The sequence below is a fragment of the Tachypleus tridentatus genome, chromosome 10 (assembly GCF_004210375.1).
Source record: "Tachypleus tridentatus isolate NWPU-2018 chromosome 10, ASM421037v1, whole genome shotgun sequence".
Taxonomy (NCBI): Eukaryota; Metazoa; Arthropoda; class Merostomata; order Xiphosura; family Limulidae; genus Tachypleus; species Tachypleus tridentatus.
In genome coordinates, this window is record NC_134834.1 from 81244830 (window position 1) to 81269307 (window position 24478).

Sequence of the window (24478 nt, forward strand, 5' to 3'; positions counted from 1 at the left end):
AATTGTGTCTGGCTAACATTACATAACTTGCACTGGCAAGATGCACATGCACTCATGTTACCATATCCAACGATATAAAACAGACCTTTAGTCCTTACAAAGAGACTATCTTGACTGTGTCTTGGTGCACTATTATTTTGTAATATATAGTCACATTTCATTATTATATATATATATATATATATATATATATATATATAGATTATTACTATTTACAAATAACTTATTAAAGTTGTTTTTCTTAGAATATAGAACAATAAAGAAGTAAAGAAAACAATCATCTCTTCTAGCTATGACCTTTGAACTTGGTTGCTGCTAAACACAGGTTGCTAAGCCTTTTATGTGGAAGATATGAAACAATTTCTTTTCTTTTTAGATTTTAAATATATAGTTAATAACTTAAAATCATAAATTACTATATCAAAACCATAGAATTCCACTGTAATTTGGAAAGCTTGTAACAAGCTGTATTTATGTCTGCAAAAATATGAATCTTCGAGCAGACTATAGACACTACCTACCTTCTTGAAATCTTGATTAAAAAGAACATAGTAGCCTTTTAACTGATTAAAATAAGTGAGAAAGCAATTAGGGGGGTATTCTAAGCTATTGATTAGTAATTTGCAGGTAATATTTTAAGGTAAATGTATATAAGGGACTGTTTCCAAACATGAAAAGATGTGAACAGACCCACTATGTTTGATTTAGTATATAAGCCATATTTCAGTAAAATAAAAAGATATGAGGTTTTTACTTTATATTCTAGCTTGTCAACATTGGAAATTAGATTTTCTAATGTGTACAAAAATATAGACTTAATATTTTAACATCACAATGTTCTAATTTTAAACAGTGCTACATTCAACATACTACATGACTTCAAAAATACATATTTAGTTGTGTTCTTTTATTTTTAAAATTTATTTTTAAAATAAGAAATTAACTCACATACAATATTATACAGTTTGAATTATAATCTACAAATGTATACCAAACGTATTTAACAAATTCGTAAAATAGTGATTCAATAAAATTTTGAATGCAAGCCAAGAAACATCACACCAATGCCTTTAACCCTTGACTTGTCACAAAAAGATTAACATGTAATGCTTAAAATAATTGATTACAACACAATTAATTTTAGAGAAAAACAGTAAAGTTGCTGGTAGAAGTCCTTAATTTGCTAGATGAAATAAACTTATTAGCAACTATATGATAGTATCTTCAAAAGTTTAGGGTAAAGTCTGTATAAAGGTAATCAGAAGATTTAACTGAAACAGACAATATTTAAAACACACTGTATAGACTAAATATTTTTACTTTTTAAGTCTACAAACTGTATACTTGACAGATTAAATTGACTATACACAATAAATAAATGTTGCTCACATGGTTAATTATTCTATCCTAGGCAAAAAACTCGCTATTACTACAAACCTGTACTTTAGTTATGCATCTAAAAAAATAACTTAATGATAAAAAGATTGAGAGTAAAAAAAAGAATTACTTTCTTCTTTAAAATTTTTAAGGCAAGCTACAAGTAAAACTTAACAAATTTAAATCTGACTTTTAAATGAGTTTAAATTTGATAAGAAACTGGTTCACTTTTATAATGACTGAATGAGAAATTCTTTTTTTTTTTACATCATCCTATTATAATCGTTCTTTATTAATGGTCATTCCACTTCTGAGGGCCATCTGGACAGACTAAAATACACATTAGCAGAGTAGACATTTTGCCTGGTGGATGAGTTAGTGTTATTGATTTCTACATTGTTGGATTCAATATTTTAGGTTGCAAATGTTATTGTGAAGAGAATACTAGGTTGCAATATATTTATGGATGTTGATTAAATTATGGAATACTTATATAGCAGTCAGAGGGGAACAGTTTTCTGTTGGGAAGGTGACACTTAGACCTTGAGAGCTAAACTGGCATAACATGAGCCTCAAACCACGAGTACAGAGTGTATGTACAAAGCTTAAACCACAGTCATGGAATATTTATTAAGTGCATTTTGTTATCCAAATCACAGATTAAATACAATAAAGAGCTGAAATGAGTGTGAAATCTGTAATCATTAACACTGTGCATAGCTTTCTCTTAGAGAAAAGGTTTCAAATCATCTACACTAATAACTGAAATATTTTGTCTTTAAATTGTTTTACAAAACATAATGGCATTCTTTAAACACAAAGATAGACAAGGTATTTAATAGTAATTACGAAGCACAGTATTTTATTGCATAAGTTTCAATTGCAAAAAACAATATGAAGTAGAATTTAAGGGTAATACTTAACAAAACATTATGCAACATAGCTGACATTTTCACTCAGTTTACACCAGCCTTCATTGTCAGCACAAGTAGTTTGTCTCTAAATTAAGATGTTTTATTAGTCTTTATTACTATTGAAAATTGTTAGGGTTGTCATTAATACTAAAATATTACCAAAAACCATACTGTAAAAAAAGTTTGATATTTTTGTTATATATGTTGATATTCATTGATGCTGGATTAACAGGTAATCCCTCAGATACCAGATAATAAAGTTTTCAATATATGCTTCTAGTAAAAAAACTAATTTACCAGTGATGTTTATGTTATTCAAAATGACCTGACAGTATAATGACTTAGCCAGAATGTGAAAAATAAGATTAGTATTATGAGATTAGTAAAGTTATGCTCTTGGAAACTTTTAAAAATGAGATGAGATGAGCATTGATGATGTGGAATGAAGCCTTCTCATGAATGTTGTTTAAAAAAAGCACACATACTTTATGGTTCTACTGATCTTAGGAACATGAAAGCCACCATAACCTTTGAATAAAACCCTGGTGAAATCTAATTTCCATAGTGTCCTTTAAGAACAGAATGTAAAACACTTCAAAGAGCTTACTACAATGATACCTGATAAAAATTATTAAAACTATGAAAAGATCTTTATCTTTTGGCTTTATTTCCTTTTGAGCACAGAAGGGTTATTATATTTTATTCAGTTTAGACAGGTTAGACAGGCTTCATACTGATATATTTTCTGAACAGATGAGAAAGTTGGAAATAAAAACTTGAATACCATGGATAAGACGACTAAGTTAAAGTTTGTAGTTGTTGATCAGTACTGCCAGCAAGTTGCCTTCTCTCAAGTTCAAGAAAAAGGAAAAACATTGCCAACAGATATTGCCAGACAGTTGCATTCTCTCTAATCAGCTATTTAAGGAAAGACATGAAAAAGCCTGAGGTTAAAAAAAAAAAAACTTATAGAGCTAAAATTAAGCAGAGAACAAATAGCCTATTGCATAACTTTGTACTTAACAACAAATACACATAAAAGAAAAATTAACTAATCAATTTTTGGAATAACTGAAAACAGTTGCAACCAAAGACACCAGTTTTGATTAGGTACTTCTTAAAATAATCATATACAATAGTGACCAGAAACATTAATTTCAATTATTCAATTTAATGATCATTTTTACTAATTAATTCAAGTGATACACACTCATCAATGCAACTGCTGCTCACAAGTAACCAATTACATCGAATTAAACTGCCCAGCACTACTTGACCATATGATGTATGCCATTAGCTTAAATTACTGCAAACATTTTGAAGAAGAACAAGTGTAGATACACATATGAACTGATCCATTTAATTTCATTTTGGTGTTTTCTTTGCTGCAAAATGCCTCTTAATGGGCCAAGTTGCCCTTTTACCTTTCATTTTTGTATGCTTTACAGATGACCATACTTTATTCATCAGTTAACTAAAATTGTTACAGTGTATCAAACTAATATTCATTTCCAGATCAAAACCTGCATATAGCAGATTCTTAAGTCTAGCACTCAAAACAGGATAGGTGAGTATAGTATGTGCACATGAAAGAGCTCACTTCATAAGCTGTCTAGTTGACAGATATGTTATAGTAGTGAAAACATACAGATCAACAGGAAAACTGGTTATATCTGATAGACAAGTTCAGGAGTGATGAAAAGTTGTTTGTACGAACAATAAATGACAATTAAAAACTTTAAAGGACATGAAACAAACACATAACATGTGTGGTACTTTAATTTTTAATGTATTTTCTCACCTTTTATTTGAGCCCGAGACTACTTGCACCAGAGTATTACTAAGTAAGCTAAAGGACTAGAATCTTAGCATTTGCTAGAAAAAACACCTTAAAAACTAAAACTACTAAAAAAAAAAAAAAAAAAAAACTGTTACAACTACAATTGCAGATGGAAGCATGTTCAACATCACTGGTATTCCCAGGTCTTCAATCAATGAATATTATGAAGATGTTACGTTTTATGGCCTTATGCAGACTGTTAGTAACATAAGAGGGTATTTTTTTGTTTGTAAAAAGTGAGTTTGAAGTTTAAGAAGTGATATTAATAAAATTGGAAACATTCTGTGAACACAGGGGTTGAGAGTTTGAAAGTTAACAAACAGAAATGTATTAATATTTTGTTATTATTTGGTTGATATTAATATGTATTTACAAATTAGTTACGAAAACAAGCAAGCTTACTACTCTAGAAAACCAGTTTTAGGGAAGTTTATTGAGTTAATCTGTCTTCACTGCATAAAGATGAGGAATTTCCACAAATTGTGGAGACACATTTTCCTTCTCTCACCATATTATACCCTGCTAAGGAAGTGGATATTTTAAACATTGTTGTTACTGAAGATTGAAAATACATTTATGAAAGAGTGCTTGAGCACTATCAAGCATAACGTCATTGTCTTTAATGTTGTTGTTTCATTTAACTGAAAAAGCAGTTGAAGAGTTAATAAAATTTATTTCTAGGACTTATGAAGCTGGCTTTCAAAAACTACAAGATATTCTAAGAAAGACTAGTAGTTTATCTGAATAAAAGAATAATTATTAATCTTAGAAATTTTTATTCATCCATAACTGTTATCAAAAAAGTAATATCTTCTATTAAACACTTACATTCTAGCAAAAAACATTTCTCCTAAATTAAAAGAGGAATTAAATTTTTAATATATTAAAACAGAATATATTATAAGGACACAAAATATGTTAATAAAATAAAAAATCATGTGAATTAAAAACAATGGAGAAGCAAAGGCTATACTTAGAACTATGAGAGATTAGGATTAACTCTTGGTTCATAACATGTAATTTCAAAGATTTTTGTGGTTATGCTAACTGAAAACAGAAAGGAAGAAATAGATGAACCTATTACAGAGATTTTAAATAATCCCAAGCATGCCTGTTTCTTAAAAGCAAAGTTGGATTTCACGTTTTTCTTTCAAATTGAAAAAGTAACTAAAGACATTTCTGGCCCTCATTACATTTATCACACAAAGTTAAAATAAACAACAAATAACAAACCTAGCGAAGGATCAGTGATAGCTTGAACTGCTATTTATCTAAGACATTTCCATATGATGAAAATCTTCCAAATAATTAACAAATTATCAAAGAGAACCCTACTTTTAATTATAGAGAAAGTGCACAGGGAGGATCTACAAAACAACAGTCCTGGTGGTAATAAATTAGTGTTATCATGCTATTACACATGAAATAACGTATTTTAAAAGGAAAATGTGAGACAAGTACATCTTTTTGCAGTTAATTTATTTAATCAAAATAAGCTTCTTTAGGCTCAATACACTTCTACCAATTAGCTGTATGTTTATAAATGTCATCTTTAAAGAATTAGATATCCTTTGATGTAAAGTCTTAAAAGACACTTTCAATTGACCTTTGATTTTCAAATGTTTTTTCTTTTAAAAATGTCCAAATGTTTAAAAAAGTGATAATCTGTAGGTAAAACAACTGGTGAATATGGTGGATTAGGTAAAGTTTCCTACTGAAGTTCAATTAGTTTTTGGACAGTAACACATGAGGTCAATCACTGTCATGAAGCAATAAGAGTTCACTTCGACTGACTACTGCTGAATGTTTTCATGACAAATTTTTATGCATATTTTCAAGCTCACAACAATATTTCACTGCTGTGATCATTTCTCCAGGGTTTAATAATGAATAATGGAACACATTGCTGACAACACCCATAAACTTCCATGAGCAGGGACAAAGAGGAACATTCCTAACACCCCTGTTAGGTAGAGAATTTTTCAGATTTCTCTCTCTCTAAACTAAACCCCTGCCAAGGTTTCATTTTCCAGTTCTGACGTATGTTTTGGTGCTTCTTCATAGTCAAGCCATTGTCCAGAGCATCGTAAATTGTCATAAAGAATCAATTTTTCATCACAAATGACAATTCTGTGGAGAAACAGGTCATTTTCATTGTGAGTAAGGAGTAAGGAACAAACTTCAATTAGTCTTCTTTGATGATTTTCAGTCAATTCATGAGGTACCTGTTTATCAAGCTTTCTCACCATACCAATTGGTTCAAGATGTTGAGAAACTATTAAATAATGAACATTAAGTTTTCAGAAAGTTTCCTCGTGGAGTATCCGAATCAACTAAGACCTTCAACTGTTCCTCATTAATGGCTATCTGAAAGCAGCTCCAAGGCTCATTTTCAAAGCTTGTGATACCAGAGCAAATTCTCCTGAACCAACTCTGTGCTGTGCACTCATTAGCTGTGCCATCACCAAATGCATGATTGATATGACAAACTGTTGTCACTGCACTGTAACCAAGCTTGAACTCTTACAGAAAAATTACACAAACATCAATTTTATCCATGGTGCCAAAAATCAATATAAGTATGATTTCGTTTCTGAAATAAGAAAAATACAGTGAATAATTTGAAATGAACCAGACAATATACTAGTATGACAAATTTACAATAATTCTTTTCTTCCAGCCACTAGAAATTGAGTTTCAAATTTGCACATGAAAATCCAACACTTCATATGCAACAGCCCGATAATAAAATGAATAATGTTGTGATTCAAATAACAAACAAAGAGAAGACAAATAGGTTATCATTAAGGCTAAGAGGGGTTATGAAAGTCCCTCTGTCCATAACAAATACCCTCAGACAATTCCCTGGTGGAACCTCAAGTACTCTGTCCCTTAAACCCTCTCCCTATGTAGTTGGTCCCAGAAACAACTGACATCATAACTAATTTGTGCTTAGTATAGTTTTCATGCTATAGTTTCTAATATAGTGCATTATATGTATCCTCATGAAATAGTGCAACATTACAGGACTTTCATGCACAATATATCAGATTTTATTATTAAGTTTCAAGAAAGATGTTTTAAGCAATGATTTGTTTTTGCATTTTTTTAGTTTTGAATGCCCAACATGCAAAGTAATTTTGATTTTAAGACTAAAAATACTTTTATGCTTCAGAAAATTATCAAACTTCATAAGAAAAACCTTTATAACCTCTTAATAACTTCCAGATAATTATCAAACGTTTATATAGAAAAAAAAACTTCATATTTTATCCACTATTCTCACTATTAATCTCTGTTCAGGTTTGGGAACTTTGAATTATCTCTTAACCATCATAAAAAATAAAGAAACAGATATAAATTATACTATTTTCACTCTAAAATGACCATACATTATAACATGAAACCATAAATGTTTAGACCAAGTACTTTAAATTTCATAAAATTATATTCCTATATATATTTATTCTACTGACCTTTCAACAATGTCTGACCAGCATTACAGAAGTTACAATAATACAGTGCACAATGCACTCATATTACTGTATCCAATGGTATAAAACTGGCCTTTACAAAGTGACCTGTCTTGGCTTTGTCCTAGTGGACCAGTAATTTGTAAAATACAGTCATGTTTAAGTTATAATACATTACATGTGTGTGTGTATATCATTATAATTTATGAATATGTTCTTAAATCAATTTTTCTTAAAACACAGAATAGTAAATACAAGAATACAGAAAACAATCTGTACTACATACAGTTGTAAAGAAGTTTGTACTTGCTGTAATCTGCTACTAACCCTTGTCAAGTTGTGCACATGGAGGGTGTTAAACAAAACTTTTTTAGGTTTTATATAAGCATTTTGAAATAACAAAAAAGTATAAATTACTCAAACAGTATTGTTGAATATTACTGTAGTTTATCAGCCTTACTAGCTAAAGTGTATTTGGATCTAAAAAAATAGCTTTTCAAACTTTGTCACTCTCACTCCTTCCTGAGATTCAAGCAAAAGAAATGCGTCTTCAGAAATTCCACCTTCAACAGGCTGAGAAAACCTTGTAAGAAAAATTCTGAGCTTTTGAGTGGTTATAAATAAATGATAGAACAAAGAAGGTATTTCCAAAACCTAAAGTGGTGGATGAGAGCCACTGTTTTATTCACTAAATATAGTAATATCTCAGCAAACAGAAAAGATGAGAGTTTCTCTCTTTATATTCTAGCTTCTCAATATTCTAACTTGTAAAAAATTAGAGACCTTTTCACTGGGACATCGCAAAAACCTAATTTGAACCAAGTCTGCATTTAACATAATGACACACAAAATTTGATGTTTAGAAATTAACTTTACATTTACTTTTAAATTATGAAATTAGCTAATGTAAAGTACTAAAATTTGAATTATAATTTACAATTTGACACCAATCTATTGACATACATTCATAATAGTTCAATAAAATTGTCTACAAACTTGATGGCATGCCCTATGACCCCCAACCATAAAAAAGCCCATAGCAACAGGATTAAAACAAAGGGCTATCAACATTTCTAGAAGGTTAGAATTTCTATTCTAAACCTTAAGTAGCACAGAAAAATACAATGGTTTGTTATTAACACTCTATAAGCTATTCTTTCAGGTCTCTGGACCCTTACTGGATATCAGAATTTAATTTTATTAAAGATATCGTATAAAAGCTTCTGAAATTATATCTACACACAATGTTTAGAAACCTGAAAATAAATGCAATAAATATAATTCAACCTTCTCCTCACTTAACATTAATATATATATAAATTATTGTTGGCTATTTCAGATATTCCACTCATTCTAACTGAAATTTTCAACTTTATACTAGTTCTTAAAGTTTACATATAAAGAGAAAGAAGAAATGAGTAACTTGGATAATTATGGAAACTGGTGTAAAAGCTGAATGAATGATTTTTCACTGCAGAGATAAAGGATTAAGGTTGTGAGGCCTGTGTTTCCAGATCACATACAGAGTTCTTTCTGTGTATTTATTCTAAACCTTTTCATGATTCTGTGGTGGTTGTGTAACTGGAGAGTAGTCCATTTCACCATTTTGGCTACATACTAACTCATGCAACTTCCAGTATTTATCCAGATGATTTTGAGCTCTTTGTAGGCATAACTTCTTATTGTATCCCATTTTGGTGAGGCTTCTGTTATCAGTTGATTTTTGACAAATCCTATTACCTCTTTACTGTACTTTCCTTATACAAGTCAGTAGGCTTTAGACATATCTATTCTTAATCTATAGCAGCACAGAGTACAAAGATTTTCTTAAATCATTCTACATATTTTTTCAGGGATGGTAACAAATTTTTGTTGCCTGCTGCTTAACATTTTCAACTGCAATAATAACTTCAATTTTCTATGGTAGAATATTGTATGTACATACTTAATATGAGGATGAACTAATCCTTTGTACAACTTCAAGAACATATCCTCATCAGATCTTGTTTTTCTTATCTTTTCATCATGTAATTCTCAAATTTCTGATGATTGTTAATAATTTCTCCTTTCACATTGTTCAGTTTCTTCAGTTATACATGATTAGATTTGTAAGCCTTTTTAACTTAATTACTGACTGACACCAAAATACTTTTCTGGTTGAAAACTCTAAAATCCAGTGACCTGCCTAATTGTATCACCTATATTTTCTTGTGTTTTCTGATGACTTACATTAACTACTTCTTTTGCATGAAAGAAATGGGTCAATCCATTTCTGAATATCTTCTTTGATAACAAAACTTTCAGTTTTAGCCGCCAGACATTTATCGAGAATTTTTGTCAAACGCTTTCTAGAAACAACAGTATATATCTACAGTTTGTGAAACCATCATTTACGATCCTGGTTATTTTATCTCATACAACACTAGGCAATTACTGGAAGTTGATAATCAATCATTGGACAAATAATCTGAATAATCAAAAACACTAATTTCAGTTACTTTATTATTATTGTGAAGTATGACACGTTTTTGTTAAGTTAAACAACCTCAATCAACTGCTAATAAAAAATCATAACTGAAATATATAACTGAAAATGCTTATTTCAGTTAGTTGTCTTTTTTTCCTAACCAATGCCACTGCTTACAAATTCATTGAAAATGATTTTCTCATGTTTCCCCCATCTTGCATTTCTTTTACGAGCTGTTTTACTAGTTTCTTCAGGTTAAGATGTTAGATGTTCTACTACTGTACATTCATATCATAATATATTACCTGTAATTCTTCATTCTAACTGTCATCTAATTCCTTCTTAATTTTTTTTTTCCATTTTCAATACTAAGTTTTCCTACATAAATCTGTTAAAAGTAATAACTAAATTCAACTATTTGTACTTGATGTTCTTTCTTTGCTAGCCAATTTAATTATTTCAATTCTTCAATCATTCCTTCTTAATTTGTAATTATGAGATCAAGTACAGATAGTTTTCCCATAGAATTACAAATAAATGAAATTATTCAAGTCCTATTACACAAGGCAATCCAGTATTTATTATACCTTTGTAGTTAAACTCACAGAAAACAATCTCTAAAATTTGGTTATAAAAATTAAGTCTCTTCAAATTGTTTTGAATAAGTTTTTTTGTTGTATTGTCAGTAAAAACATATTATTAAGACCTACCAAGTACCTAGTTTTATTTCACACCCCCACAGTTGTTCCAAAGCACAATTCAAAATTTAGTTCTAGTGACTAATTGTTTGTGTCATATGTAGTAATACCTCTTCCAGTGTTGGGCATGATTTCAGAAAGACAATCTTCAAAAATTTTCATTCCTACTTTTTGCAGTGAAAATCTGAAATTCTTTACCATTATTTCTGTCACTGCTATAATAACTTGAGATATTCTACAATTATAGTTTTAGGTCTGACATTTTACCATTGAGTTTCAGCATTTTAACATATATAGAATATATTTGAGTGAGAAAGTGTTTTAGCTGATTTTGATGTTTTTTCTATCATGGTTATCGAGCTCTTTTTCTAGTATCTTCTTTATAATTAAGGTCTAAATTAGGCTTCAGACTCCGTGCATAAATTTTCACAACTGATCCATTTTTTATTTTTCCTGGATTTGTGCTATCAGTTTCTTTAAATCATCTTTCCGATTCTTAGCGAGTCATGAGCAAAAGTGACGTCACTAAAAGGTCTGGTACTTCTCTTAGTTCACCAAGATATCTCCTTCCTCCAAGTTTCTTTTTTATGTATTATTATTATTATTATGTGTCTCTTTTCCTCTACTGTAATTTTTGCTTGTCTGATAATCCTTCCTACAATCACTTTCAGATAATGTATCAAGAGATATTCTTGCACAGTCCTAGATTTGTTGACACCATCTTCCTGTCACAGTTTTCTACTTCTGTCATTAATTTTGGTAAACCAAACACACACATATTGTTCTTCCTAGTCTGTTTGTCCTTCCTTAATTTCTCTGTAATTTTTCAACTATGTCTATCAGAAATACCTTTTTTCATGAGAGTTTACTATGGCAGCCTACAGTTATTGTTTTTTAACTTTCTTCCCCTTCAAGTTTGGAGCATACCTCATTTAATAAAACTTTCTGAATAATTTTACTTATCTAATTCTATGAGACAACTGTGTCTACTAAGATTGGCTCAAACGTACCAAAATTAAATAAGTTAACAATACCATGTACTGTCTACACTTTCTTCACTCGTTAAAAAAACTGAATATCCAGCTTAAGATATATTTGATGCAAACCTATATCTCACATCTATACTGAGGGTATAACAGTTTTTCATTTTTCTATAAAGACAACTTTACCTTTGTAACTTTCAAGGAGTCCTAAATGTCTGCTTGATTACTTTCTGAAAACCTTAATATATTTTATTTTATTTTTCATTGTTCTTTAACAAATTTTATCCAAAATTTTGCAACTTTACCTTGTACAATTTACCTCAGTTTTTATTTATCTCATAAGCTGAAGTTAAAAACTTACGTTTGTTTTTTTTTAATTTGATTTATCCTTGACAATCACCTATTTTTCAGATAAGGTTTTTTAAAACATTGAGCTTTTCAATATGGTAGATCACAAACACGTTTTCCATAAGGAAGCCCATAATGTATCCTGTAAAGTCTTTGTCTTATATGTTCTTAAGCCAACATGCTAAATGAACTAAATCAGATACAAATACAACTTATTTATCCTGTGATAATGCCATAGTCTTATTTTATATGTTAACATGCTTGGAAATTCACTATCAATGTTATGAACAAAATGTTAACTAATGTTTATTTTTATATTTCTAATAATTCATAAATTTGTACATAGTTACTTGTTGTTTCTTTGTTACTGTAAAGAAAATTATTTTCTTTATAAAACATGTGGTTCGAAATATTTTCTCAGTTTTTTTGCATGAGCAAACACAAACAAATCTTATTTATACTCATTAAATATACTAGATTGCATGCTATTCCTATCACAAGTATACAGCTATTTACTACAGCATACTTTGAATCAGGTTAAAGTTGGCATAATCTATAAGAATTGGACTCTTTCCCCTCTTTATGATTGACACCTATTTACCCATCTACACAATTATTCAACAAGTGTTTGTATGTCCACTTATAAATGGAAAACCTTCTTAAACAATTATCACTAAACTTTTTATATAGCCCCATTTCCCAGGGTAGTGATATATGAGAGGTCAGAATTCACATATTCCTCCTATACCAGCCCTTTTATTGCAGTCTTACCCCCTCCCATGTAAAAGACAAGCACATCAGCCAGTTCTTCTTAAAGCATAAGCTTAGTGAAGAGCTCTGTGTAATAGTTAATATTTACAAGTTAAAAAGAAATGAAAAGGTTTTGCAGATTCATTCTTTCATTATTGCCTAATAATACTAATAATAGTGATAATTCACTATTTCAGTTTTAATTAACCCTAAAACTAAACATTACCTATATGGTCTATATTATGAAATTTTATTTTATATTCAAAATAACGTTTGCCGTTGTTTATATACGCCAACAACCAAGCAATAATACTGTAAAGTGTAATTTACAGTACTAATATTACTAACCATAGTAGATGCAATACAAAATACATATGCAACATCTAACGACACAAACAAAGTAGAGCAAAACAGTCTAATATAATCAAGTTAATCAACCCACACCCAAGTTTTTGTTGTTGTTTTTATGAGTACCGACTCTTGACTTCAGAGAGACAATCTCACTTTAGCCTAAACAGTTGCATGTTATTCTAAGTTATTCTATAAATAGTACAAATTAAATTTACGCAGAAAAATGTTGGTTAGTCCTCACGAGTCACACTCGCAGTTTAACAATAAAGCTATAGCTTAGCTTACAAATTCCAATGCCTTTTTAAATTACCAAGAACTCTCTTGTTTTTCACAGTTTCTGTTTTTTCATCAGTTTGACTCTCGGGTTCTGTCATAGTTTTGATGGTGGAAAAGGTATTTGTCTCGTGGAGTTGAAATCTCTCCCACAGCCTCCTTCCTCTTTCTGTGATGTTAATCCACGGCTCTTCTCTTTACTTTGTTCAAACGCTGGTTCAAACCGCTTGTCGGGACGTCGGAAAATACTCAAATCTAATTGTACCAAACACTATACCTCATTGGATATCACAAAGTAACCCAATTGCTTTTGCAGTTCTAATATCTAATGTATTTATTTTTTCTGCCTTATTTACTCTTGTATAAAATAATAAATTGTCAATCCCAAATATATATTTTAATACTATTTAACCTTGTATAATAAAATTCTTATGCCAATTTAAAAAAAAACAACTAACTAAGAATGATTTTATAAACACTGTCAAGTAACCTTAGTGGATGCACTTACAATTCTCAATATAATATGGGTAAAATAAGAATGAAATATCACTGCCTATGCATCATTATATCGTGTTGCTGATCAGTCGCAACTATTTACATATGTTGATATACTTCTTACTTTTTAAAACAATTAATTTTATATTTACATTATCTTTGAGTCCAATTTACGGTATATATATATAATTTTAAATGTAATGTTATGATGTTCTCTCTGTGCTCCATATGAGGTATTATTTTAAGATATATTGTAATACATATATAAGTGTAAAAATTAAATAAAAATTAAGAAGTAGGAATGGGAGCACAAAAAATAAGGAAACAAAGTAGGTGTGGGTGGATTAACGCTATAAAAACAATTGGTGGTTTTTTTACTTGGTACAACTTCAGAGTGGGTGTGGTAATCGTTCTTCCCATTCCTATTTCATGGTTCGAATCCCAGTCGCACTAAACATGCTTGCATTCAACGGAGACATATCGTATCCTGTACTGCGTAACTATACTCGTAATCCAAGGGTTGCGGGTTCGAATCTCCGTCACACATTAACATGCTTGCTCTTTCAGCCGTGGGGGCGTTATAATGTTATGGTCAATCCCACTATTCATTGGTAAAAGAGTAGCCAAAGAGTTGACAGCGGGTGGTGATGACTAGCTGCCTTCCCTCTAATCTTACACTGCTAAATTAGGGGCGGCTAGCGCGGATAGCCCTCGAGTAGCTTTGCGCAAAATTCAAAACAAACAAACCTATTCCATGTGCTTTTGTAACTTGATAATTGTTCAAACTAAATAAAAATGTATAAAACTAAATTTCTTTGCTATAAATATTATTTTCAACAGTCAAGTACATATATATATATGTAATCAAATTATTGTGACCCTAGTGAAATGCATGACATTATAAGGGAGGGTGTTTGATGTTAGAAGTGAGACACGAAGCTCCAACAGTCATACTTTGCTAATAGGAGTTTGCTTGTTTGTTTACTTTTGAATTTTGCGCAAAGCTACATGAGAGCTTCTGTGCTTGCCGTCCCTGATTTAGCAGTGTAAGACAAGAGGGAAAGGATGTATTCATCACCACCCTCCACCAGCTTTTGGGCTACACTTTTACCAACGAATAGTCGGATTGACCGTCACATTACAACGTCTCCACGCTTGAAAGAGTGAACACGTTTAGTGTGACGAGGATTTGAATCCATGACTCTCAGATTGTGAGTCGCGTGCCCTAACCTCCTAGCTGTGCTTATAAACGACATAAGAAATGTGAGGAGTGAGCCAAAAGAATAGTATCAAAACCGCTATTTTGTTAATTTCTTAAATATTTAAAAAGAACTAGCTACCGCTAAAAATCAATTAAAATATGTAACTGAATCAAAGTTCAAAGTAAAACACAAAGTAGGAATTGGAGGAACGATAGTCACACCCTCTTTAAGGATGCATCATGTCAAAAAACACCAGCTGTTCTAATGTTATTCCGCCTTATTCGTAACTTCCTGGTGCTCCCACTTCTATTCCCTAATTTTTAAGTTAGATGTTTTTTACACTTTTTTCTTTACTAAATCTCGAGATTGACTATGCTTTGAATTAATTGGCCTTTATTCTTTTTGCATTTTTTCTTAGAGCTATTTCTTGAAATTTATTGACTTTTGCTGATATCTTTGCTATAGTGGCAGTATGTTTTGTTGTTTTTTATTTTTATTACTGGATTATTGGCTAAGACTTATTTCGCATAGTCAGTATTACTGTGCCTAACCTTATCTCTCTTCTTGCAGTAATGTCGTTTTCGTTGGGACAAAAACGTTTTAAGGTTATTAACATAAGATTTTCTATTCTGTTTTTTTGAAAGGCATATTTTAAAACTCGCACTATTTGAAATACAGCCTTAAATGTCAAAAGTCACACTTAGTTTGAAAATAATTCAATGGTATGTTGTTCAATTTATCACTTTGTTTTCAGTTCAGAGTACTCAAGCAAATCCGTATCAGACTTTTAGGTACCAACTACTGTGATATAATTGCTTTGTCCAAACAGAAGCCTTGAGTCATATATATAGAGTTGGAAACTTCGATTTCAAAGATTAAAACCCAAATCTAGAGAATATAAGTAATCCACATTTTATTTATATAGCTGAGCTGCAGTCTGATCACGTAGCGCGTGCACATAAGCAATCGTGCACCCGCAAATGATGTGAAAACGAGTTGCTACTTAGCAACTCACAGAGTGTGCTGTTGATCATCGAATATAAATACTAGTGTATTGTTATCTCATTAGAAGTGTTGCAAAATTGTTATTATTATCATTACTTGTTATTATCAAGGTTATGAGCAAAACTAAGAAAAAGGCTTTTCATTCACGTGTATTTATATTTGTATGGGGTGAAAGCTGGGGAGAGCTATGGTTTTCCAACAACACAAGTCAGTTAGATTGACAAATCAGTGGTTTTGTGGAATTTTTCTTTTTACTCTATTGACTTTCTCAGGTGCTTTGGTGGCATGTTGCTCTGCAGTTGGTTTGTTAACTACTCAACAGAATGTGTAAAGTGCTTATAAAGTTTTGTTTACATGCTCTTTGCAATATGTTTGAGGCTTTAATACGTATTGCACATCTGACCCATTCCTATTATAAGTATTACCAAAGTAAGATGTAAGTAGTCTCTAAACTACCACTGTGTCTTCTACATCACAATCTACTCGATGATTCTTGGTATTAGAGAATGAAGTCGTTGGCACTAGATGTATAATTACATACACATGTTTGATCTCTGTATTATTGGATGAATAATAAGAGCCAAGCAGATAACATACCAACTCAAAATAAAATAAGACACAATAGAACTTTACAACAAAATTAAATTGAACAAAATTCGAACAAGAAAACAAAGAGATTAAGCACGAAATTTTCAAAAAACTTTTAATGAACAAAGAAAATAGGCACGTGAACTCTTTGATGACAGACTTGGATAATGGAGACAAATGTTACTCCCTTTTAGTATCACTAGACTGTAGATTTTTAGAAAAAAGACAGAGTTAACAGTAATAGAATTAAAACTATTTTAACAAATTTATGGCAAAAGAAATAAAATAAAATTATAGTTTTTACTTTATCTGAAGTTATTTTACAAATTCTGTAGGTTTCAGAATTTCAAATTATTCAACAACATTGGGCAAAGATTATTAACAGACAAGAGAAAATAGTTCAACGACACTTCTTTCTTGTTAAGTAACCAACATGCCAATATGTTTGTTTGTTTCTTTGTTTGTTTTGAATCTCGTGCAAAACTACGCGAGAGCTATCTGTACTAGCCGTTCATAATTTAGCAGTGTAGAGGAAAGGCAGCTAGTCATCACCACCCACCGCTAACTAACTCTTAGGCTACTCTTGTACCAACGAATAGTGGGATTAACCATACTTTATAACGCCTCTACGGCTGAAAATATAAACATGTTTGGTGTGACGGGGCATGGCGATAGGTATTAATAATTTGTATCAGAAAGCTTTACAATAAGCTATCCACATACTTTACATAGTTGGAATCAAATCATTTGATTTCAGCATTGTAAGACCATAAGCTTACAGGTGACCCATCGAGGACAACTTGCTAGTAAAGATTTGAGCCTCACTCAAAGGATCATCTGGAGAGTGAGCCAAGTGAGACAACAGACATGTTTTGATCTCAAACTATGTATGACAGTTTTTAAAAGCATTATTAACGCCGTTTAAAGCTGACATATACATTAAACTATATTTTGATCCTATACAGATCATGTGTACATTTATTTCAAATAATGCAAAAATAAAAATATATACATATGATTTGATAAGTATGATTTATTTTATGATATCTACATATTAAAACTACTTTTTCGACTTATGTACTAAAGCCGTTTTCACTTCAAAGTATAAATAGTATGCGACATGCTGTTTATAGTAATTTCCGGTAAAGCAAACAAGCACTTCCTGTTCTTCAAACCACTGTTAGCTATGAAATAAAAATCTGCTATAACGTTGGTTTTAAGTATGAAAAAACAACAAATACACGACTTATTGGAAATGGTGCAGGTTAATTATAATAAACTGTATAACGTTTATTAATTTATTCTCAAACACTAGTGATACATTCTCAGGTATGTTTGTTTTTTAATTTCGTGCAAAGCTACACGAGGACTATTTGCGCTAGCTGTCCGTAATTTAACAGTGTAAGGATAGAGGGAAAGCAGCTAGCCATCACCACCCACCGCCAACTCTTGGGCGACTCTTGTACCAACGAATAGTGTGACTGACCGTAACGGTGTAACGCTCCAACGGCTGGATTCTGCTCACCACGTGAGTCAAAATTTATTTTTAATGTCATAAACTTTCAAACTTACCGTTATGTTACTGGGAAAGTAAAAGAGATGAAAGGTTTAGATAATATTTAATCAAACATAAGAACTTTGTTATGATCTTTAACAGTAATCCAGAGGTTTATGACACTAAAATTTGGGGCTCAGTTCTTGTGGTGGGTATAACATAAATAGCTCATTGTGGTTTTAAGCTTAACAATAACTACAATAAGATATTTTATAAATTTATTTCTCGAATAAGAGTAAACATTGTAATCACTGGTGGTGTTTTGAATTAAGCACAAAGCTACACAATAGGCTATCTGTACTCTGCCAACCACGGGTATCGAAACCCGGATTTTAGCGTTGTAAGTCCGCAAATATACTGCTGAGCCACTAGGGGCAAGGTAATAACTGATGTTTGAATTTTCTCTACATAATATAAATGTAACTGTTGTTTTCTGTTGTGCTTTTTTACTTGCACAAGTTTTTGTTCTTCATGAATTTATTTGTTTTCAGTAAATTATAAAGTTTCAGATTAGAATGAAAAATTATATCTTTTAAATTGTTATTACTTGCTTCTATTTTATTACAATTTCTGCCACTAACACTATTTTTATGTCTTCAGATGTTACTTATACTCTACGAAGTATTTTCTGTACTTGATGATGTGTAGGCAACTGTCATTAAAGAAGGGCATGTCATGGTCAGGTGGTTAAAGCACTTGACTCGTAATCCGAGGGTCGCGGGTTCGAATCCCCGTCACACCAAGCATGCTCGCCCTTTCAGCCATGGGGCGTTATAATTGACGGTCAATCCCACTTTTCGTTGGTAAACGAGTAGCCCAAGAGTTGGCGGTGGGTGGTGATGACTAGCTGCCCTCTCTCCAGCTTTACACTGCTAAATTAGGGACGGCTAGCGCAGATAGCCCTCGTGTAGCTTTGCCCAAAATTAAAAAAATAAACAAACATTAAGGAAGACATGGAATGTGAGGTTATGTTAGCTTCAGATAGCTATTGCACAGTTTGTTAACAAAAAAAATCTGTGCACTACAGGGCAATTAGTGCACTGGAGGTTTTATTTCCAATGAAAACAGTAATCATTGCACCATCAAGAAATGAAATACTCACACCAGAAGTTATTAGCGATAATTTTTCGTATAGTGATTAGATCATAGTGGAAACAAATAACCTGGAATCTTGTAACAAATTTGTGGATGGAAGGGCTCTCGTGGATAAAAAGAATTAGCTGATGATAAACCAAAAAGTATCTATGATGTAAATTCTGATAAAAGTAAATTTCATTGAGAAGCTAAATGTTTATCATCATAAGAAATTACAAATTCTACAGTTAATTAAGTATTCAGAGAATAGGATATCCAAGTCAAAGATTATGTGTCACGATCATCTTTTAAAGTACGTTGTTGGGTGAACAACCACCTGTGTAACTCTAGAAAAGAACTCTTCAGCAGAAAGTCAACATGTTGAGAAGCTTAAAGCTTCATCAAGATTACTTCCAGATGATTATCAAGAGTCCAGCCACCAGTGGATTTGCTTGATCACATACTTAAAGAGATCTTTGCTAGTAACAGTATGACCAGTGACACTAGAGGACAATATGCCATCTCATTAATATGCCTTAAATATTGGAAGGGGAAAACAACGAAGAAGACTTGGAGGATGGACATTTTTGTGTATTGTTTTTATTTTTACTAGGATTGTTAAAGGGATTTTACAATCCAGGAAGGGAGCAGCGTTATAAGTTATATTATATTACTATAATTTGTTTGTTTGTTGAAGGGATTTATGAGTCAAAATGGTGACATTAAGATCGAAAGGTTTAAATATCTAGACTCTGTAATACCTTGGAGTCCTCTCACTTCTCCTTAAAATTGGTTTTGTTAATAACATTTTATTTCAACACTTATTATACACATATTTCTTATAATATGCTGATGATGTTGTTTTTTGAAGCATTTCCCGAAATTCCCTAATAGCTTTTTTGTTTGTTTGTTTTTGGAATTTTGCGCAAAGCTACTTGAGCACTATTTGCACTAGCTGTCCCTAATTTAGCGCTGTAAGACTAGAGGGAAGGCAGCTAATCATCACCACCCATCGCAAACTCTTCAGCTACTCTTTTACCAACAAATAGTGGAATTGGCCGTAACATTATAACGCTTCCACGGCTGAAAGGGCGAGCATGTTTGATGCGACGTGGATTAGAACCAGCGACTCTCAGATTACGGGTCGAACGCCTTAACTCACCTGGCCATGCCGGGCCCACACACGTAAATCCATTGGTAAATGTAGTGCTCATTTTAAGTTAATTGCAGGAAAAAAAGAAAGGTTGCAAACCACTAACAATAATAAAAAATATATTCAGCATACATACGTCCCCTAGTAGAGTTTGGTTGGTGCCGAGTCACCTTCAACATTTTCAGCAGAATTAAAAACAAGTTACAACTTTAACATAACAGAGTTCTTCAACTAATCTCAAGAGTTCCAAGTCTTACCCAAACTAATTACCTACTTATTATACAAGTAAATTGTTTTTTTTTTCGTTAGCCATAGACAAATTAGTGTGATGTTTCCTTTGGTATTCAGTGTTACAACTGTGTGCAAATGAGGGAAGCTTGTAAAAGTGTCGATGAATAATTAAGTAATTTGTTTATGTGGAATATCTCTGAATTGTTTTCACCAGATAATTTTTTTACAATACTGTCAAAGAAAGAACAACTTTATAATATTATTTTTACATTTACTCTTGTGATAAAATTATTTTTTGGTGAATATGAACACTTCTTTAACAGAAAGAATGAAAAAGATGTGAAACCACGTGCATTTTTAATAGAGGTAACAATGCCCATATAAGCTGATGCAACATCACGTTGTTTCATTGTTTGTTATTAAGCACAAAGCCACACAAAGTATCAAAACCCAGTTTTTAGCAGGAAAGTTCGCAAACATACTACTGCGACACTAAGAAGCCACGTTATGTCACAACGCAAGATTGTTATACTCGCTCTAAAGGGCCCCACGCTAGTACAGCGGTATGTCTCCAGATTTACAACGCTAAAATCAGAGGTTCGATTTCCCTCGGTGGGCTTAGTAGATAGCCCGATGTGGCTTTGCTATAAGAAAACACACACGCTCTAAAGAATTTTATTTTCACCTGTAATAAACAAATACTAATAAAAGGAATTTACAAACCATGATTTGGTCTTTAATTCTGATAAAATGAAATAGGTTTGCTTGTTTTGTAGCAAAGCAAAATTGGGCTATTTGCTCAGTTCATCGTAACAAAACAAACTCCGAATGATAGCGTTGTAAGTCTGGGAAATTATCGCTAGCTATCCAGGGGACATATTAAATTGGAAGAAAAAACAGAAACTTAAAACATGGAAAGAAATCGTTTGTTTTGAATTTCGCGCAAAGCTACTCGAGGGCTATCTGTGCTAGCCGTCCCTAATTTAGCAGTGTAAGACTAGATGGTTGCGAAAAGAAAAGTAGATAAGGAACAGGATGAGAAAGGAGGAGGGGCTTCTTCTGGACCCAACTGCGATAAATATGCAACCAAACAGGAGAAGATAGTGTTGACTCTTAAATTACACAATTTAAAGTCTCAGATACATGATTCAAAACATATCACCAATACAAAAGAGGGGGGCAATAGATAAAAAAAAGAGGCAGCAAATAAATTTAGGACAAGATCCTAACAACAGTGAAACCTCATATATAAAACGAGAGCCTGAGATAACAAATGAATCACTCTGGGGGTAATAAGAAATGTTTTCTTATAGCAAAGCCACACTAGGCCACCTGCTGAGTCCATCGAGGGGAATCGAACCCTTGATTTTAGGATGGTAAATCCATAGAGTTATTGCAGTACCAGCTAGGGATAAGTTACTAAGGAATCAAAAATGGGAAAATGAATAAAACATCACATACCCGAGAAATTGTCAAAAAATGCTGCATTAGGCCTAGCTGATTCTGCAGGAGTGATAGGGAAAGACAAGGCAAAATATTAGATTGTTCAGAAATAAATATTGGAATTCTCACAATGACATTTAGAAGCTGAATACTGAGTAACTTATAGTTGGTTGGGTTGATTTAATCCAGCATTTGTGTCTTAACTGTCTATTTACTCAGAGTAAGTTTTGCAACCCCCAAGGTAGCACGGACAAGAAGGACTTTTGTCTGTTTTCTTCTACAATTTCAAACTTGAACGAAAAGGTAACAAAACTACATGGAACATCAATCAGGCATTCAGTCATTGATCTGTTACTAAACGTACAGGTTTCAACAAGGATATAAAAGTCTTGAAGGTCACGAAGGTTGTTGAAGAGAACCATTAAATGAAAACACATTAAGAGAAGCAGTTGAGACAAACTATTGCACAACAGTAGTAAGCTTGCAGAAAAACAAGGCATAAGGAAATCAAGCATTGCCAACTACCCGAGTGCGATTGAAAAGACGAAAAAGTTGGAAAAGGTGGTTTCACATGAGCTGACTGAAGATCAACAAAATTGGTGTTATGAGACCTGTCAAGGAAAAAGCTCCCAAAATTAAACGAATTGGAAATCGAGGTTCTGTCTTATCCACCCTATTCTTCAGACCTTCCTCCTACAGATTTTAATTTTTTCAAGCACTTTGACAACCTTTTGAGCAACAAACACTTTCAAAACCAGGCAGCTGCAAAAGCAGCTTTCAGGGAATTCATGACCATAGAAACTTCGATTTCTACAGCAGGGGCATAAACAGCATCGTTACAGATTGGTAAAAGTGTAGCTAAAAGATAATAGCAAAAAAAAAACAATGACAGGTCTCCTTCACCAGCAGCTAGTGAAAATAACCTAAAGTGAAAACATAAACTTCAGAATTCATTGTATAAATATGAGAAAAAACAAGTATTGAAAAATGCTCACTTTGAAAATACAACTACTAAAGTAATGAATGATGAAAACAATTCATATGAAGAGCACCCAAAAACACCTTTGAACAACAAGAAGAAGAAGAAGGGACAGATCAGTAGAATTGAATAAAGAGTCACATGTATTATGAAGTATGTCATATTTTTACTGGTGAAGGGTTGACACATGATTTACATGAGGGATGCACTGGGATCAGTCAATTCCAATGGAGGGGAAATTATGGCATACATATAAAGAAAAGCACTGAACAAGAATAGCCATTTATGTGAGGAAAGGTCATGTAACTTATCAGAATGTGTTCCACAACTAGATCAATCACTGTTCGTTTGCATCACAATCAAGTTTGGTTTGGTTTGGATTTTTAAACTTTGCGCAAAAGCTAGACGAGGACTATCTGCGTTAGCCATTCCTGATTTAGCAGTGCAAGACTAGAGGGAAGGCAGTTAGTCATCATCGCTTACAGCCAACTCTTGGGGTACTCTTTTACCAACGAATAGTTGGATTGACAGTCACATTATAACGTCCCCACGACTAAAAGGAGGAGCGTGTTTGGTGTGACGGGGATTCGAAACCTCGACCTTTAAATTACGAGTTGAGTGCCTTAACCACTTGGCCATGCCGGTCCCCTTCTTGTTTAATATTTAATATAAGCTGCTGGATAGGAAAGCTAGTAGTTAAGACAAATAAAATAAAGTTTGACTTAACGATAGAATGAAAATATGTACACGATAAACAAAATCACAAGTAAAAATAAAAGGAGAACCGCTTTCTCACAAGTGTCATATAACAAAATAATTTATTATCAGTTTAAAACAATGAGTTTAACTCCAATAAATTTGCCCCCCCCCAACAGTAACTAAATATCAGATTTGTGGGCTTATCGTGCTAAATATCGGATTTAGATTCCATTAGAGAGCAGATCACCGGTGACCCATTGTATCGCTTTATGACCAACAATAACTGAACGAATTTAATAAATTTAGTCAAAATGTTACTACGTGCTAAACCTTCTGACATTGGCTTGGTTTTACAATTATAATTTTATCATTTTTATACCTTGCTTAATCATAAATATTTTTCTGCCAATTTGTAAAACTTTTAGAATACTTTGTCAGTGGTGTCAAAATGTTTAAAATTTGGAAACATACGTCACTGGACTAGGCATACTTGTGGTTGTAGCTAGCAATGAGATCATTGAGATCCAAACCTTGGTTAAAATTTTAAATCAAATATAAAGTACAATTTAATTTTACATTG

The 24478-nt window shown here is 32.1% G+C and overlaps 1 protein-coding gene across 2 annotated transcripts in view; it reads right to left on the bottom strand.

Moving 5' to 3' along the window:
* The window catches only part of LOC143229702 (Y-box factor homolog), a 40340-nt gene extending 26407 nt beyond the window's left edge, over positions 1-13933 (bottom strand). The window contains exon 1 of one of the 2 annotated variants that reach the window (XM_076462415.1): positions 13512-13933. In XM_076462415.1, coding sequence (XP_076318530.1) covers positions 13512-13575 — 64 coding nt within the window. In that variant the 5' untranslated portion in view covers positions 13576-13933. The remainder of the gene's footprint in view (positions 1-13511) is intronic. The other variant, XM_076462416.1, reaches the window with a different exon arrangement.
* Positions 13934-24478: the final 10545 nt, after the last annotated feature.